We start from the raw sequence: 17,888 nt of genomic DNA, 5'->3' as shown, positions 1-17,888 counted from the left end.
GCTAAATCCGTTTGGACCAAACGTCCTCCCGCTGGTGAGGTGTGGAAGTTTGTAGAGGGGGCTGTCAGCTCAGGTGTCATCCTCGTCATCTGACCGCGGTTCAAATTTACAAGGTTCATCCCAAAATAGCCCTAATGTTGCTTTAAAACAGGACGTTAATATAGCTAAACTAAACTTTAAAACACAAAGATGAAATAAACAGGATTCTATTGGAAAGTAATGATTCAAAGCTTATAATCATCCAAAATGGCACTTCGGCAACCTACATAATTGATGATACATGATGGATTTGGTTTTAAAATCTATCTAAAAACATAAAACTTATAATACAGTTAATCATCTTTTGCTTTAAGTCAGTCACTCCACCATTTTAAACCAAGCGTGTTCTTTTCTGTTCAGACAGGTTGGAATAAAAATTGCGCTGAATCGATTCTTTAAATTATTGATTTTTATCTCTGACTGGCATTTAATATTTCCAAGACATAACAATGCTTTTACGGTAATCTTGTTTTCCATCTTAATGTATATTCGCGCTCATTCATAAAAAAAATTGAGGATAAAAAGAAATGGCTTTTTTCCCGACTAAAATAAACTGAGTAACTTACATTTTTTTTTTTTTATCAAACTTTGTATCTGTTAGATTGTTCAAAAAATAAACAGAATATATATTCTTAATCTAGAATTATTAATCAATCAATGAAATTGTGCCACAATTTATTTTAAAAAATGAACGCTCCTATGAACGATCATACGAGGATCGCTTTGGTGCTGATATTGTAACTTTGAACTGTGGTCACTTGAGCCGACATCCCAGTTTCAAGATTTTCACTCCTCCAAACGTGGTGTTGTTTCAACTTCACTAGTGAATCTTCCATGCACTGAGCAAACATGTATAGTTTAACCCTTTAAAGGGCCATTTTTTTCTAATCATATTATGTTAAAATATTTTTAGGCTTGAAATTAGAATAAGAAAAGGGATTCATTTAGCTTATTAGATAAATTTAATTTAATTTGTAAGTATCCAATCAAGACGCATCATTTTGTGTAAAATAAAGAACTAAAGCATCTAAGTTTCAGTCTTTCTAAAAAAACTTATGCCTACCTACATAAAACTTTTGCCAGAACTTATGCCTACCTACATAAATTCATACAAAGATTGATAAATTTGGTGGGAAGCATATTTCCCAAGGCCCTAGAAAGGGTTAATTTTGATTGGATAGGGTCTTGGATCTTATAAGCATCCAAAAAGACAGTTCGGCGTCACGGTTTTGTAATATCACAAATAACTTGAATAATTTATAAAATTACAAAATTTATGGACATAATCTAACAGGCAAAACTGCTCCACGCAGTTCCTAAGGCCTCGTTACGTCACACATAACTTATATAATTTTCAAAATTGCGGTTAGAGTTAATTATTTTAAATATAAATAAACAATTAAAATATAAATACAATTTCATACTCTTTAAAAAATCTAAAATTTATTTTGAAATTTTAAAATTTTACTTAGTAAATGCTTCGAGTTTTGGTAATTGTTCTGAAACTAACTAACTAATTTTTAGAATTTTAAGGAATAAAAATACTAAATATGAATTCAATTATTCAAAATATCACAATTATAGATAATCCTAGAAAATCAGAAGCTAAAGAAATTCTCAATGTACATTGTTAAATAAATTATTTGATTTTTATAAGAATAAAAAGTCTGGTGATTTCAGAATATTATTACCTACAAAATATTATCTTAAACAATAAATGCTACAAAAGCATGCGTAATCGTTTAATATATTGCACATCTCCAAAAATAGAATCATTTAAGTTTTAACAATATTTTGATTTGAAAATATGAACATTGATAAGATGATGTAGAAAATGTAGATGTAGATAAGATTGATGTAGAAAATGTTGCTAAATGTGGACCTTAATGTAGGATCGTTTAAAAAAAAATTCGAAAATTTATTGCAAATTTTCTACAAACGATTTAAACTAAAAGCCAGGACGGTGAGTCACTTATAGCTCTGTTATTTGATTAAAATGACTTTTTCATATATAAATAAGTATTGTATGAATATAATTTTGTCTCTTCAGTTTTGTTGTGAATTTTTTTTATAAATCTCATGTTTTTATTTGTAAAGTTTCACAAGCCAAAAGTGAATACAATCACATTTAGAAAAAACATTTTAAACGGAATTTCATTTATAAAATATTTTCGGTTATTCACCTTTTTATATATCTATAAATCTTAATTTTCTCTTCAAATGTGATTAGAAATTTTGTACATATCATGGTTAAGACCTCTCATTTTTACACTCTTTTTTTTCTGTCTCTTGACTTCTTTTGTAATTGAATTTTTACCCTGTGATATATTACATAGCTGAAAATTCGTACAAGTGTATGTTCTTGATAGTAATACACTATTTTAAGGCCCAAACTGGCTGTAATTTGATCTTGATTGTACAAGAGATGTGCCTTTCAGCATTCAATCTGAAAACAATTTATCATACAGTTCCGTAATTATTGTAATAATAAATTACGACAGTTGTTAAAGAATAAATATAGAAAAAAAAAATATTGAAAACAATACGACGAAGCAATTAAGCTACAACAAATATCATTAAGAAAAAATTCAAAATATTAATTAAAATTTAAAATATATTATAAATTTTATTGAAATTCCACTTTTCTTAGGGAATGTATATCAGTTCCTTACGGTGTTGCAGATTTTGTTTATGTAGAATATTTTATTTAATAAATAATAAATTCTGCTTTTTAATATACCATTGTAAGCATGTTTTAAAAAACTATTTTTTTTCTCATTAATGTACATAATATTACTTTCATTTTTGTTATGAATCATTGTCAAAATATTACCATTACTATGCGCAGGTAAGAATTACAAAATCATGAATCGAGATAAAAGGCTTTTCTACTTAGAGTTAAGTAGAAAGGCCTTCTTTTGTTACCCCAATTTTCATGTGGCTAAGGTTAAAGAAAATGTTGTATCATATAAAATACTTTCTCAGAAACATGTACTAGTTCTTATATTCTATGCATTTCCATTATCACGCAATCGGAAGTACCTAGGTCAACTAATGGATGTCACGCAATCGAAGGTGTTTCAAAGAAAATTACTCTAGTACATAATACTGCACTACTTAAAGCATGATAAGGTCATTTAGCTAAAATTTTGATGAAATTGTTGGAAATTGCTTCTTAATTAACTTAAGAATCGTTTCCTTCGTCAGCAAAATAAAGATCTTTTAAGACAACATCCATTTAAAGTTTTCGATTGGCCTTTTTCGTTGCCGATTATTCTTTGTCTCTTAACCCTTTAAAGGGCCATTTTTTTCTAGTCATATTATGTTAAAATATTTTTAGGCTTGAAATTAGAATAAGAAAAGGGATTCATTTAGCTTATTAGATAAATTAAATTTCATTAATTAATTAATTTGGTTAATTAATAATTAAGTAACAAATCAAGACACATCATTTTGTGTGAGATAAAGAACTGAAGCATTTAAGTTTCTGTCTTTCTAAAAAAATTTGTCAGAACTGATGCCAAACTACATAATTTCATACAAAGATTGATAAATTTGGTGGGAAGCTTCCCACAACCCTAGAAAGGGTTAAATTAAAACAACATTTTGACTGCTTTATTGCTTTTAAATTAAAATTTTAAAACTCAAATTAAAATCAGTTATAACATCTAAGCTCAAAATTTCATTTTTTTTTAATTCCTAAATAGGTATTTCTTTCCTACTTTTGTGTGATAACAGATATATATATATACTGGTAAAATTTTAAAGTAAAGTTTTCATTATTATATGAAATGGACGAATAAGAATCAAGCAATAATGTTAGTATCAAGTGAAAAAAGAAAGTTAAAGCCCATCTCGCATCACAGGTGACAATGGTTTTCGAAAAGAGAATAAAAAACCTGATTCATCGATAATCCAAATAATTAAATTTTCACAGTGATTGCGTCTAAAAGTAACCATGAATATACACAACATCTGGTAATAAATTCAATTTGTTCTCTACTTTTCTTTTTTTATGGCTCATTGGAGCTTGAAAAAAAAAAACGGCTCTGGTATAATAATCTAATCAAATGTAATGTTGGTAATTAAAGCTTGCATTTCTACTTTACTAAACGCTCCGCTCCACTCCACTCCACTCCATAAACAACATAATTAGAAATGCAGTAGATATAATTATCTGATACAAAGTAGAATTGTCAATGCCGAATAACAGTGAAAGAAAAAAACAGGTGAGCTCTTTTTATTAAAAATACTTGTTACATGTATCAAAAGTAATATCTTTCATGATACATGCCATTTTGAGATTGACTGAATTCTGAAGCCACCAAACTAATCATCTAAACCTAGTTAACCGATTATTTTAGCTGCCATATCACATTATCTAATGAAAAACATCACATCTGTATTTGCTTTAAAAAAAAACATCCGCATCTGTAAACATGAAATTTATTTTATTTTTGTTTAATACAAATGAAGGCAGCTGAAATAGTATTTTGTCTATTCTCATGAGTCATCTTCCGCCATTCAACGGCAGCCAGTTCTTCCATGTGGCCTTCGAAATGGTCTTAAACAACCTAAAATAATGAGATTTTAAGCTTCAGAACGCCTCAATGAGACAGCCTTTAAAATGGTCTAAAATGGCATAAAATGAAAAAATTCATCGTACGTCTTTGTTTAAAAAATTAGTGTATCAAGTTTATTTTACTAAATACTAGCCGCCTTTGGCGACCAGCCGGTTCGCCAATCTTAATGTTCGTTAAAATTTTAATAATTAAATATTTTATGCAATTTCTACTTTAATAGCTTCTTCAACAAAATATTTTAAAACTTCAAATTTTGATTATCATATAATTCATTCATAATATTATAAAGGCCTTCAGTCATAACGTAATATGTATCTCTCTCATTTTCTGTTAGCACCCGTAGAATTTATGCTTTAAATTAAAGTGGAAAGAATTTATCTTCAATTAATATAATAATATTTTTTACTGAAACAAAGCATTTTTTTTATAATCTGATTACTGAAAATAGAGTCACTCAGCGTTTAAACTTTATGGGCACTAAAGAATATCTTTTTAAATTTATGTAATATCTCAAGAGTTGGTCAACAAAATTTTCTTAGATTCATTATGAGCAGATCGATTAATTAACAATGTTTAAATTTAAATGCATCAAACACTAAGAAAATAAAACGAATCGTTTAAAATAAACGGTTGAAAACGGTAGAATTTATGCTTTAAATTAAAGTGGAAAGAATTTATCTTCAATTAATATAATAATATTTTTTACTGAAACAAAGCATTTTTTTATAATCTGATTACTGAAAATAGAGTCACTCAGCGTTTAAACTTTATGGGCACTAAAGAATATCTTTTTAAATTTATGTAATATCTCAAGAGTTGGTCAACAAAATTTTCTTAGATTCATTATGAGCAGATCGATTAATTAACAATGTTTAAATTTAAATGCATCAAACACTAAGAAAATAAAAGGAATCGTTTAAAATAAATGGTTGAAAACAGGTTTTAAAAACACTACTTAAAAAACGATGTACTTAAAACTATAAGCATATACAAAAAATATATAACTAACAAATACAATTTACTTACAAAAGCATGCAACTAACCCAAAAATAATTTAAATCTTCCATTGATAACGTTGTCATGGTAACAATCAGAACAGAATGCGCATGCGTGAATTTTCTTCGCCGGTTACGAAACGCAAATACGTGATTTTTTCTACGCCAGTTGGGGTAACGCTATGCGGATTAGAAATTTTTAATTTCCTTTATTCTGTTTTATTTTAATTCAAAAGTACTTCAGAATGAATCTGAAAGATTGATTCATTAACAATGTTTAATTTTAAATGCATCAAACATTAAGAAAATAAACAGAACCGATTGAAATAATCCGCCGAAAAATTTTAACCCTAGCCTCATTACTGTTGGGAGAAAAAAAAACTGAAGCCTTTCTCGTTTGGCGCTGGGGATAATGGAAGATTTTTTTGGCGGAAAAGTTGGCGGTGGGGAAAATGGAAGATTTTTTTGGCGGGAAAGTTAGTTTTTAATTAATAATTAAAATTCTAATTAAAAATTCGAAAAAAGAAACCCCAGGTGCACATTCCCAACCTCCAAGGTATACATGTACCAAATTTGGTAGCTGTAGGTCAAACGGTCTGGCCTGTAGAGCGCCAATACACACACACACACACACACACACACACACACACACACACATTGAGCTTTATTATAAGTATATAGATGATAAGCAGAACCAGGTGACTGTATAAAAATTTAGAATTCCTATTTTTATAAGTAATGTACATTTACCATAACAACATAAAAATAATTATTTATTTTAAGGATTTTTTTCTAACTGGGACTAGATATTTAATTTTAATAGTTCCGAAATTGGCTATTGAGCCACGATTAGAGTGACCATCCTATATAATACAGAATCCAATGCCTTAACCGTTTTCAAAAAATTGTTTCAAATAAATTGAGAAAATTCGATCCGTATTTAGGCAGTCAAACAAAATATTTTACAATTCTAACATACGATAAGCATTTTCCAATAAAATAAAGATAACAAATCAATTCATCCAATAAAATTTCATAGATTTCAAAAAATAATTCCGATAATCCTCTTATTTTAGCACAGAGCTTTTCGTTTTTTTATTGCCCTATAAATAAAGTCACACCTTTCTTTGACAACTGAGAAAAGATGCATAAAATAAACTTTCATTCATGTTACTTATGACATTTTACATGCCCGCTGACGAACTGTCTGCTATTTAAGCCAAGTGTGCAGTAGCTTTTGAGGGAAAAAGGCCCTTGAGCACCCTAGGGCAGAAGTCTGACTGCTATCTCATATGAAGATGACACACACATTCGCTTGCACAACCCCTTTTTACAGGGGGGGGGTGCTCTTTCACACACCTCATAGATAGAATACAGCGTAGAGAACAACCATGCCCGAACCAGGACTCGAACCCGGAACTCCCAGATCAGTGGGGAAGACGCGCTACCCCTAAGTCAGGTCGCCGGCGCACCGTATTTATATGTAAGCATAATTATGTTTTTTCTTTGCATAAGAATAAATTTTCTTACTACATAATGAGCTTTCTAAAATGATAAGGGATTCAAATTTATACTCATACTAAAAGATTGCTGTGGTTATGTTGGGCCGCGGTGGCCTGTTGGTAAGGTCTCCGCTTCGGAATGGGAGGGTTTCAGACTCGAAGCCCGATTCCATCGAAAAACATCGTGTAAGCGGGTCTGGTGCACGTTAAATCCGTCAGGGCCAAACGTCCTCCTGCTGGTGTGGCGTGGAAGTTTGGAGAGAGGGCTCCAGCTCAGGTGTCGTCATCGTCATCTGACAGCGGTTCAAAATGACGAGGTCCGTTCCAAAATAGCCCCAGTGTTGCTTTAAAAAAACGACGTTAATATAACTGAGCTGAACTGTTATGGTTATCATTTCTTAAATAAAAAAATATATATATATAAAAATACTTCTCCTTACTGCCGGTATGATTTATGAAACTTCCAGTTTTAAGGCTCAAATTCGAAAATGTTGATTATACGAAAATTTCTAATGAAAATTTGTAAATTTGAAATTTATATAGCTCCTTTGAATGAAATCATATAACTGATTATATTTCTACATCCAGGATTTTTAAACACATATGGAATGAAAACAAAAATTCTTGCTTAGATCTTTCCGCACTTCTGCATTAAATAGTTGATATTTCAGTTTCTTAGAATTTAAATAGAAACAGGGTTGAAACAATACATTAGATACAGAAAAATTCAACACTTAACTTTAAAGGAAACCAAAACAGAATAAACAAAACTTGGGTAGTGGGACAGATCCATACTGACATTTCCCATACGAGTCATAAACGTCCAATAAATCATGCGTAGCTCTTTGAAAACAAGGGGGTAGGGAGTGATTAGTCTAAGTTTGCTAAAAACATGTTATCTGTTGGGAAAGAGTATTCGGTGGGAAAATATATTGGTATTTTAACTTAATGTTAATGCTTAAACAAAAGAAAAAGCTAATGTCTGTTTCAGCTTGTATGTGCTGGCTTATGACTTATGATTTATGCTATCAAATTTGGCAAATATATATTTTGGAGAGTAGGAAAGTGATTTTCGTAGCGATTTTCAAAAAATTATCTCTTTAATGATACCAAATTTTTTACCACATAATTTTTTTTCTATATATAATAAATTTATTGAAATATTTAAACCGTATTTTGCAATAATATTTTTCATTGATGAAGAGAAACTGAAAACCGATCGCCCGAATATTTCATCTTGTCTTTTATCTTGTTATTACGAATATTTCATCTTGTCTTGTTGTGACCAGAATAAATGATGCGTAGCTCTTTGAAAAAAAGGGGGTAGGGAGTGATTAGTGTAGGTTTGCTAAAAACATGTCATCTGTTGGCAAGAGTATTTGGCGGGAAAATATATTGGTATTTTAACTTAATGCTTAAACAAAAGAAAAAGCTTATGTATGTTTCAGCTTGTATGTGCTGGCTCTATACAAACCAGACCGTCTGACTTATGCCTATCAAATTTGGCAAATATATATTTTGGAGGGTAGGAAAATGATTTTCGGGGCGATTTTCAAAAAATTATCTTTTTAATGATACTAAATTTTTTTACCGTATAATTTTTCTTTCTATATTTAACAAATTTATTGAAATATTTTAACCGTATTTTGCAACAATATATTTCACTGTTGAAGAGAAACTGAAAACCGATCGTCCGTATGGTTTGTATAGAGGTCTTGTCTTTTATCTTGTTATTACGAATATTTCATCTTGTCTTTTGTCTTGTTGTGACCACAATAAGAAGATTAGGTATATTTTTCCTAAAGTCTCCTTATTAGGTATGCCTGTAATCAAGTATGCCTAAGTAGTAGGAGAATCTACTAGTGGGCTAGTAGTACTACTACTAGTAGTAATGGATTTCAATATTAGGTATGATTGTAATAATTTTTTATTATTATTATTTGTATTTATGAATGAGATTTAACTTCAGAATCCTGGTGGTAAGGTCTCGGCTTGTGAACCGTAGGGTTTCAGGTTCAAGACCCGATTCCACCGAAGAACCGTCGTGTAAGGGGGTCTGTTGCACGTTAAATCCGTCATGCCAAACGTCCTCCCGCTGGTCTGGTGTTACGTGGAGAGGGTGGTGCCAGCTCAGGTGTCGTCCTCGTCATCTGACCGCGGTTCAAAATTACTTGCTCCGTCCCGAAATGGCCCTAGTGTTGCTTTACAACGATACTTTAATATAACTAAACTAAACTATACTTAACTTCAGAATGAAGCAATGTTGGACATTTTTAATGCTTTCATTTTAAAATATTGCTGCTTTTACCTGTGATATAATTGAAAAAAAAATAAATATTATGTGTATAAAATATAGATAGAAAAACAGAAAATTGGACAAGTGCAAAGCAGAATGAATATAAACAGTGTAAGGCTATTTCTCAAGTATATATTATGTAAATTAAAAGTCGCTGATATACCATCTGTTTCATGAACTATTAACATTAAATAAAAGATTATTCTATTTTAAAAGTAATACATATAATTGTAACAACATGCGCTACAAAATGGGTTTATTTTACTTTACTTCATTTTGTATCCCTTATCTTCAATTGTTTTTTTTTTTTTTTTTTTCATTAGGAGAAAATGAGAAGCAATTCTTTGCGTAAATGATATTTAATATTAGTAATATATGAATTTCATAATAAATTAATGCTAAACAATGGTAGGAATATTTTTATACTTTAAGTATTTTGAACATTCCTTGTGAGAGGCTACTTTGACAGTAATTTTAAAAAATAAATGTGATCTAAGAAATAATTTAAATTATTTTTTGTGGATTATAGAATTAACGTTCTGTTAAATATACCTTCAAATTTAATACAAAATCACCAAATTTTTAGCCTATTTTGAGAAAAAAAAATTACAGCTATTACAAAAGTATTATAATGCAATTTTTTTTATTTAACAATATATTAATAGAAAATTATTCATTTCATTTTAATAACACGATTATAAATTCCTATAGCTAAAATATACTGATGATTTAATCAAGGTTTCATGTATTATGGTTAAAAATAAATTACAGAAATAAAAGCAATTGTTCACTCATATTATTATGAGAAAATAAAACATATCTTTAAAAACTTCTTTAATACTACAGCAAGAGTTTCTCCTGCAATGCAATAACAGAAGTCTGACATTATTTCTTTTAATAAAGAAACGAATGTCCTAAATCCATTGCTCTTGAAATCTTATATTGATCTCGGCTGGACTTCTGCAAACTATGGGCTGTTTGTGAGATAATAGATTTTTTCCATAGCAAAATGTCTGCAACATGCATATTGTTTTCACGGGAAAAATATTGCTTAAGAATTAACGGACACATCCAAATGTGCATTTAAAGCCATTTGTAATAAATATAATTAATTCCCAAGAGATTTGAATCGACAATACGGGAGATGTAGTGTCAACAATCCAAAGAGATTATTTAAATAATTCTTATCAGGGGGGGGGGAGAGAAGGGCAGGATTATTAAATAGGTACAGTTGGCAATTGCCAAGAAGCCCCTCAGTTCTTGAAAATTCTTAGCAATTTTAGAAAGTTTAGCTTTATACTTCATTTAATGACAGAGCCCATGCAATTAAATTTATTCAAGTCAAAATCAAGTACTCATTAAATTAATTTCGAAACTTTATTCTAGAATTGTAATATTCCCAATCACAATTTATAAGTTATTCATTATGCTATTTTAAAATTCTAAAAAAATTGGAGCTTTTCAGTTAAAAAGACATGTTCCCTCCTTTTAAAATATTATTTAGAGTGTATTAAAATAAATTGTCTTTTGTTTTTTAATATTTCGCTTAAATTTAATTTTACATTTCAACCGTGCACTTTTTTAATACGTGAATATTGAAATGGATTTTTTAGAAAGGGACTTGTAACTGTAGTTTTTCAAAATTTGCTCCTTAAAACTACTGAGTAAAAATTAAATCAAAATCGATAAAAAATTTGGAAGAAAAAAGGGTCTTTGAGATTTGCATTAACTGAGTGACCGTAAAAGATTTTAAATGGCCCTGAATTCTTTTGAAATTAGAAATAATTACTTTTTTTTTATTGAACATTTATAAAAACCCCTTGCACCACAAAGTATCACACGGGGCTTACAGACGTAAGTATATAACACATAACAAAAAGAAAAAGAAGAAAATTTAACAGTTATGAAGGATTACAGATGTCAACAGTAAATTTACAGAAATTTTGAAAAGCACTTCTAGTGGAAATAAGTTGGTGAAACTCTGTAGGCCAATTTATATTCATATGCTTGAGAGCCAGTCTTAGGATCTGTCTTTCTTTGACAAACTTGGAACATAGTAGGAGCACATGTTCAACATTTTCCTCCCCACCAATATCACAATCGCAGGAAGATGACGGAAACAAATTAAATTTGTACAAATAACTTTTAAAGTTACCATGACCAGTTAGAAATTGGGTTATTTTGTAATTAGTATTAAAATGATGGCATGATAGTCTCTTATTAATAGATGGAAAAAAATTTCTTTGTTAAACTCCCTTTATTTGAAAATTACTTTGTTTGAAATATGGAAAAAAAGCATAGTTAATCAGTAAAAATTTACATTAAAAGATGAGTATAAAAGTATGATGTTGAAGAGTGTATTACCAGAACTTCATTCATCACGATAGTTAATGACTTATTTTACATATAAGAACGATCTTTAAAAAAATTAAAGTTTCTGAAGAATATATACAACATACATTAATGTAAAAATCGTGGATTTTTTATTTAATTCTGCTTTATTTTTCAGCATTAGATTTGGGTTATGGTTTAATAAATAGTGAATCTAGAAGAAAATTAAATTTGAATTCAGCTAACATCTCCTACAAATTTTCGCAGATACAAATAATCAGTTAGCAAAATATTAATAAACTTCTATTTTAGTAAGCTGTTTATTTTAGGCACTGTGTATTTACAATATTTCATATACAAAATGAAAAGTTATATAATGAACAAATAATTTATTTTTATCACTGTACAGAGTTTTTAAAAAATGCAACAACATTGAAATTAAATCTACGATGATAAACAGAAAAGTTTACATTTGTAATGACGCTTCTACTCTGGAAACTGTTTTTACTTATGTAACATGGAAAATTAACATCCGCAATTGGAAGCTTTTCTTACTACTTAGGCATTTCAAGAATTGCTTTTGAAACTTTCCCCTCTTTACAAATCATTCCAATACCACTAACCTCATTTAATTGTACTTTAAACTTAAGAAACAACTTTTTTTAAGTGCCTATATTTAAATAACATATATTTCAATGCTCGCACTTATTGAATTAAACGAATCAAGAAGAAATAAAGCAAAAACTAATGAAACCCAAACTCCTTCGTTTAATGCAAATCGTTATATTTATGTAAAGTAATGCAATTATATCTGAAATCTAGAAGAAATGATTATTATTTTGAAGTGGATATAGCATTTATATGAGAAGAAATATAAATCGTCATTGATTTTTATCCTAGATTTTTGATTAAATTCATTGAAAAGCAATTCATCTTTCATAAAAAAAAAAAAACAAAGTGGAAATTATTCAGATAGTATTAAACAGCATGAAATTGTATTAATGAACGTATCATTAAGTATTCGATAATGCGTTAAATATCATGTTAACTTTCACCAAATCTAACGCTTTTATATAACGTTTAAAATGTAACTTCTTCTAGAACTGATCCTTATCAGTAAGACAAACGCCTTGTAAACAAGACCATTGATTCACAGTTTTATGATCGGTGCGGAAAGTGTACTGTACGGAAAAAGTCATGCAACCCAAAACTTGCTATAGCCAATTAGTTGAATGCCATGTTTGATTTAACAAAATAATAAAAGTGAAAATAAAAAACAATAATAAAAGGCTTACATTTCGTATAGATTTGCTGTATGAATCGTTTTTTTTTTTTTAAAGAACACAATTTTTAACCTTTCGTTCAAGAATGTTTAACAGTTAAAATCTAATATACGGCTATTTAGAACATTGGTCCCAATGCAAAATCGATTCTCTAAAAATAAAATTTGGGGGTGCGGAATTAGCTAATAAAGCACATTTTTTTTTTTTTCTTTTCAAATTCTTCTATATTAATAATCAAAAATAATTTCAAAAACTTGTTTGAAATATTCCATTAAATTTTTCAAGTAAATAATTTTGACTAAATTATTTTATCAAAATATCAAAGAGAAATGTTAATTAAATCCTACAAAAATAATCGTAATAATAAAATGCAAGTCCAGATCAATGAAGTGAAATTCAAAACATGCTGTTTACTCTCTCTCCGCCATGCTATTTACTCTCTTTGCAACAAATAATATAATAATCATAAATATAATTAGCATAAAGTAATGGAAATGTATCCTCCCACGCCGAAAAATATGAGGATCTAGAAATTAAATTATTTATTGCTTTGAATAATATGAAACAACTTTTTAATCAAATACATTTTCTAAATGGAATAGATTCGTAACGCAGTTAATAAAATATGACGAATTTTATCTAAGATACATAATAACATTCATAATTTGATTTTGCAGTTTTGTCGAAATAATAAATTCGCCTTGCGGGAGCTAAAGGAAGATCAGTAAATGAAAAGTATCAACTCGAAAGCAAGTGAAAGGAAAAGAGGATTTTCAAATTAAGTTTTGTTCGCTTAAATCACATAAAAAATAGAATAATCAAAAATAAAGAATAACAAAATATTTTGATTTAAGATAAATGCGTATGAAGTTATGATTGTTTTCAGTTAAAAGTTACCATGCCTAAAGTAAAATATTGAGGAATTATTTGAATTTACAAACTCAGTCAAATCTGCTATATATTATTTATAAATGAATTTTTCAGAAATTAGCTACACCTATACATTTACTGGAATTTGAAAAAAAAGTGAGAGTGAAAAAGAGCTTTTTAATGTTAATGTATATTTTTGTTTCTATTTGGAAAATTAATGTGGAGGATATTAAAGAACTATCAAAACTATTTATCTTGAGCTAATAAGAAATTGCTATAAAAATGCCATTTGAGTTTGGGAATATCTTTTCAAATTAGGCTTCCTTTTTTTTCCCCAAATAAAAGTTTAAAATAATTATTAATTAGACTGACATAGACCCACTTCCATAGAAAAAAAAAAAGTAGTTGAATATATGTTTTCTCGTTTCTTCTAACCCCCCCACCCCCTCTCTATCCAAAGGAATTTGGTCGGTATATAATTTTTTGATTATCTAAGACAAAGATTGTACTGAAAAATTGCACTCAGGTCTTCGTATTATCCGTCGGCAAGGGGACCCTAAATTTTGAATGGACAGAAAACAAATTATTACATTTACAGTAATTGATTTTCTTTTACAGGAGAAAGGAACACATAACTATGACCTTGTACTTGTTGGACATTCCCTCGGGGCCGGAGCAGCGTCCATTTTGGCCATTTTGTTACGCAGTGACTACCCCAACTTAATTTGTTACGCCTATTCTCCTCCTGGTGGTCTTCTCAGGTTTGTATTCTTTCGTTAATTTCACTTTCCTGGTAAATCTTGATTAGCAAACGATTTATAGCATCTGCCACATTCGTCTGCCTTAACTTCCTGCGCCGTAGTAGACTAAACAAATGTTGTATTCGCCAGCAAAACGTTTGTTCAGCTCTTGTTTAACAATGTGATATTGTCAAAATTCATGAACCGGTTTTTTTTATTATTATTATTTATTTAGTAATACGTTAATAGCTGTATGCACAGTCTAAGAGATGGGGGGGGAATTAAAATCACTGAATTTGAATGTGATACAGAATAAATGTTTTGAATATGTTAGAATTTTATTTTACAAAATTCTGAAAGCAAATAGATAATTAGCTTATAAAAGAATTTGACTTAATTATTATATGCAGCTTACAATCTATACGATAATGCAAATGGCTAATAAAGAAAAGGGATTTTTTTATCTCATATCTCTATAGAGGGCAAGCATCGCATACTTATGAGCACCTTGAGAAGAAACAAATTTCTTTCGCCAACGGCTAGAAATATTTTTATTGTTTTGTTGTCGTATATATAAAAAAAGAAGAATTCAAATAATGAAACTGATTTAACTCTTTGATGTATAATTTATTTTTTCTGCTATTCATTTATTTAGCACTTTCTGGGTTAGAAATATTCTCTTTATTTTTTTCAGTTCAGGCAAGAATGCGATACTTGCGATATTTGAGATGCATAACGACTTTTGCATTCTAAATTCACTGTTACTTATACATGAACTTTCAAATTTTAGTAATTCGATTAACTAGCTTTAAAAACTCCTCAAAATCTGTCCACGACTTAATAGTTTTGTTAATAATAATCTTAAATATCAATAAAAGTAAATGATTTTTTTTCCAGATTTAAATTCAATCTAAAAAAAGAAAGAAAAGAAAAATTAATAATTTTAATATGACTAGAATCATACTAAAATTATTAATGAGAAAAAAAACAAAAAAAACAAATTTACGCAAGATTTCGCGAGTTAGGAAGAGTGAAATGCTTCATTGTGAGAAAAAAAAGCCTAGCACTGTTATTAATTGCATCGTTTTTGATGGAATTAAATTTCATTTTAATAACAGTCATAAACAGCAAAACGAAAAAAAATTTAACGATTCAAGAATAACATGAGTTTTATGGAGTCATCAAGCCACCATCTAAGAATCATAAAATCCCATCTTACTCAAAATGCTAAATCTGAAAATTTTCAAATTTAGTTTGAGTTTTAATTCAAATTCAATTCATGAAATTTTGTTAAAAGATTTACCATTTTTATACAGTGATTACCTTAGCAGATATAAAACATCAATTGAGTTTTATCAAGAATCACAAATGAAAGCATTTATTTCACTGCAAAGAATCTGCATACCATTTAGGCAAATAAAAATCCTAATCACTCTGAAGTTATGGACAAGATAAAAGTAAAGAGCCAGTTATGAATTCGAAAAAAGAAAAAGATAAGGCGTGGCCGAAATTGGTCGTTGGATCATTCTTTAGTCTAGACGGCGTCAAGGCCTTAGTGGACGAAGTGGTAAACGGCATTAAAATGTTATACTCATTTCTTTTTGACTTAACATATTCTACTATCGATTAGCTTTAATCATACTTCATTATGGGTACTTTTTCCCTGAATTTTTTGCGATGAGTGATTTGGTACTAAAATATTATCATCTTTAACATTGTTTTATTCGCGAAGCCCAAAATTTTCTTAATTCAAAGCAGATATGAGGTTCCAGAACCTGGAAACTTCAACAAAACTAAGACGTTTGCTTTCTAATACTTAAAAACTTGATGTTGTCAAATCACTCTGTAACACATAATAAAGCTCAGGTAAAATTTAAAAATATAAATATTTAAATTAATAAGGAAATGCATTGCGATTGTTTTATATACTTGATGGACTTCTGAATAAAGGAAATTAAAGCTATATTAAATTTGTGAATCAATTTTTATGTGTTTATACAATACAGCATTAATAGCATTTAATGAGTCTTTATTCGATTTACTGTTACTATTATAGATACTGCTGAAGCATTCTGCAATATCTGTAAAATCTAGTTCAATCTTCTATGAAGGCAATATAGCTTCATCTTCTATAAAAACTAGTTCATCATGTATGTCTGTAGGCAACTATTTAAAGAAAAAATAATAATTTTAAACCAATATTTTGCGGTTTAATATTTTTTTAAAATTCAGAACGACTTAGCTCTTAAAATTTCTTTATATGTAAGTTTTAGTATGGAATTCCAACATTGGCAGATAATAAAAAAATGAAAAAAAAATCGATTAAAAATTTTATTTCACAAAAATTTTCTCATAAATTTTTTTTCTCTAAATAAGTTGAATTAATCCATCCCAGTGCGAACGAAAAAATGATCCGTTTACAATTAAAATATTTGTTGTGTACTAGTTCTTTACGGAATAATAGTTGAATTGGTTTATTAAGGACGAATTGTTAGTTTTATGCATAAAACTTAGATTTCATTGCCACATTATAATGTCGAAAAAAAAAATTGATTTCAACCGCAGCGTTTTATATACCACATCTTTTGCACAAAATACCGATTTCGGCTCTTGTTCCATTAAAACTAACCAACCGACCATTTCATTGCAGATCTAAAAGTGTTAAGTGAATTTCGTTTGACCTTATATCATTTATTTGCAATTTTTACGATGACATTCCCCTGAAAGGCAAAATTCTAAGTTTGCTAGAAATTCGTTCTTGGCAACAAGTTCATTTTCATTCCATATGCGTTGTCCATTTCTTTCCATATTTAATATGGAAATAATATGCATTTTAATATAATGTATGATGCATATTATATTAAGAAAAAAATCGTACATAATTGTGGGCGAAAAATTTTAGCAGATTATTCACATTTTAAAAATATAGACTTTTAGTAAAGTTTCATAAGCAATTTATAATATATGAATTACATTAGAATGATACAATTTTTTCAGCCTTCCTGCTGTTGAATACACAAAAGAATTCATAATATCCGTGGTGTTGGGTAAAGATGTCGTTCCTAGGATTGGATTGCATCAAATGGAAGCTTTGCGCTCAGATCTCATAAATGCTATTAAGAAGAGCCAGGATCCAAAAGTAAGAAAGAAGTTTCTCTCAATTTAAATCATTATCATTATGTTCTATTGAAGAAAGTATCAATTATAAAATTTAAGGACTCATGTTTGATAAATGCAGAGATTGTTCGT

At 29.0% G+C, this 17,888-nt stretch overlaps 1 protein-coding gene across 2 annotated transcripts in view; it reads left to right on the top strand.

Moving 5' to 3' along the window:
* Positions 1-17,888, top strand: part of LOC129960917 (diacylglycerol lipase-alpha-like) — a 190,894-nt gene that overhangs the window by 161,565 nt on the left and 11,441 nt on the right. For both annotated transcript variants that reach the window (XM_056074649.1, XM_056074648.1), the window contains exons 13-14: positions 14,518-14,660; positions 17,637-17,778. In XM_056074649.1, the coding sequence (XP_055930624.1) occupies positions 14,518-14,660; positions 17,637-17,778 (285 nt within the window). The remainder of the gene's footprint in view (positions 1-14,517; positions 14,661-17,636; positions 17,779-17,888) is intronic.

The sequence above is a fragment of the Argiope bruennichi genome, chromosome X2, assembly GCF_947563725.1.
Source record: "Argiope bruennichi chromosome X2, qqArgBrue1.1, whole genome shotgun sequence".
Classification (NCBI taxonomy): Eukaryota; Metazoa; Arthropoda; class Arachnida; order Araneae; family Araneidae; genus Argiope; species Argiope bruennichi.
This window is presented reverse-complemented; position numbering and strand designations above follow the sequence as displayed.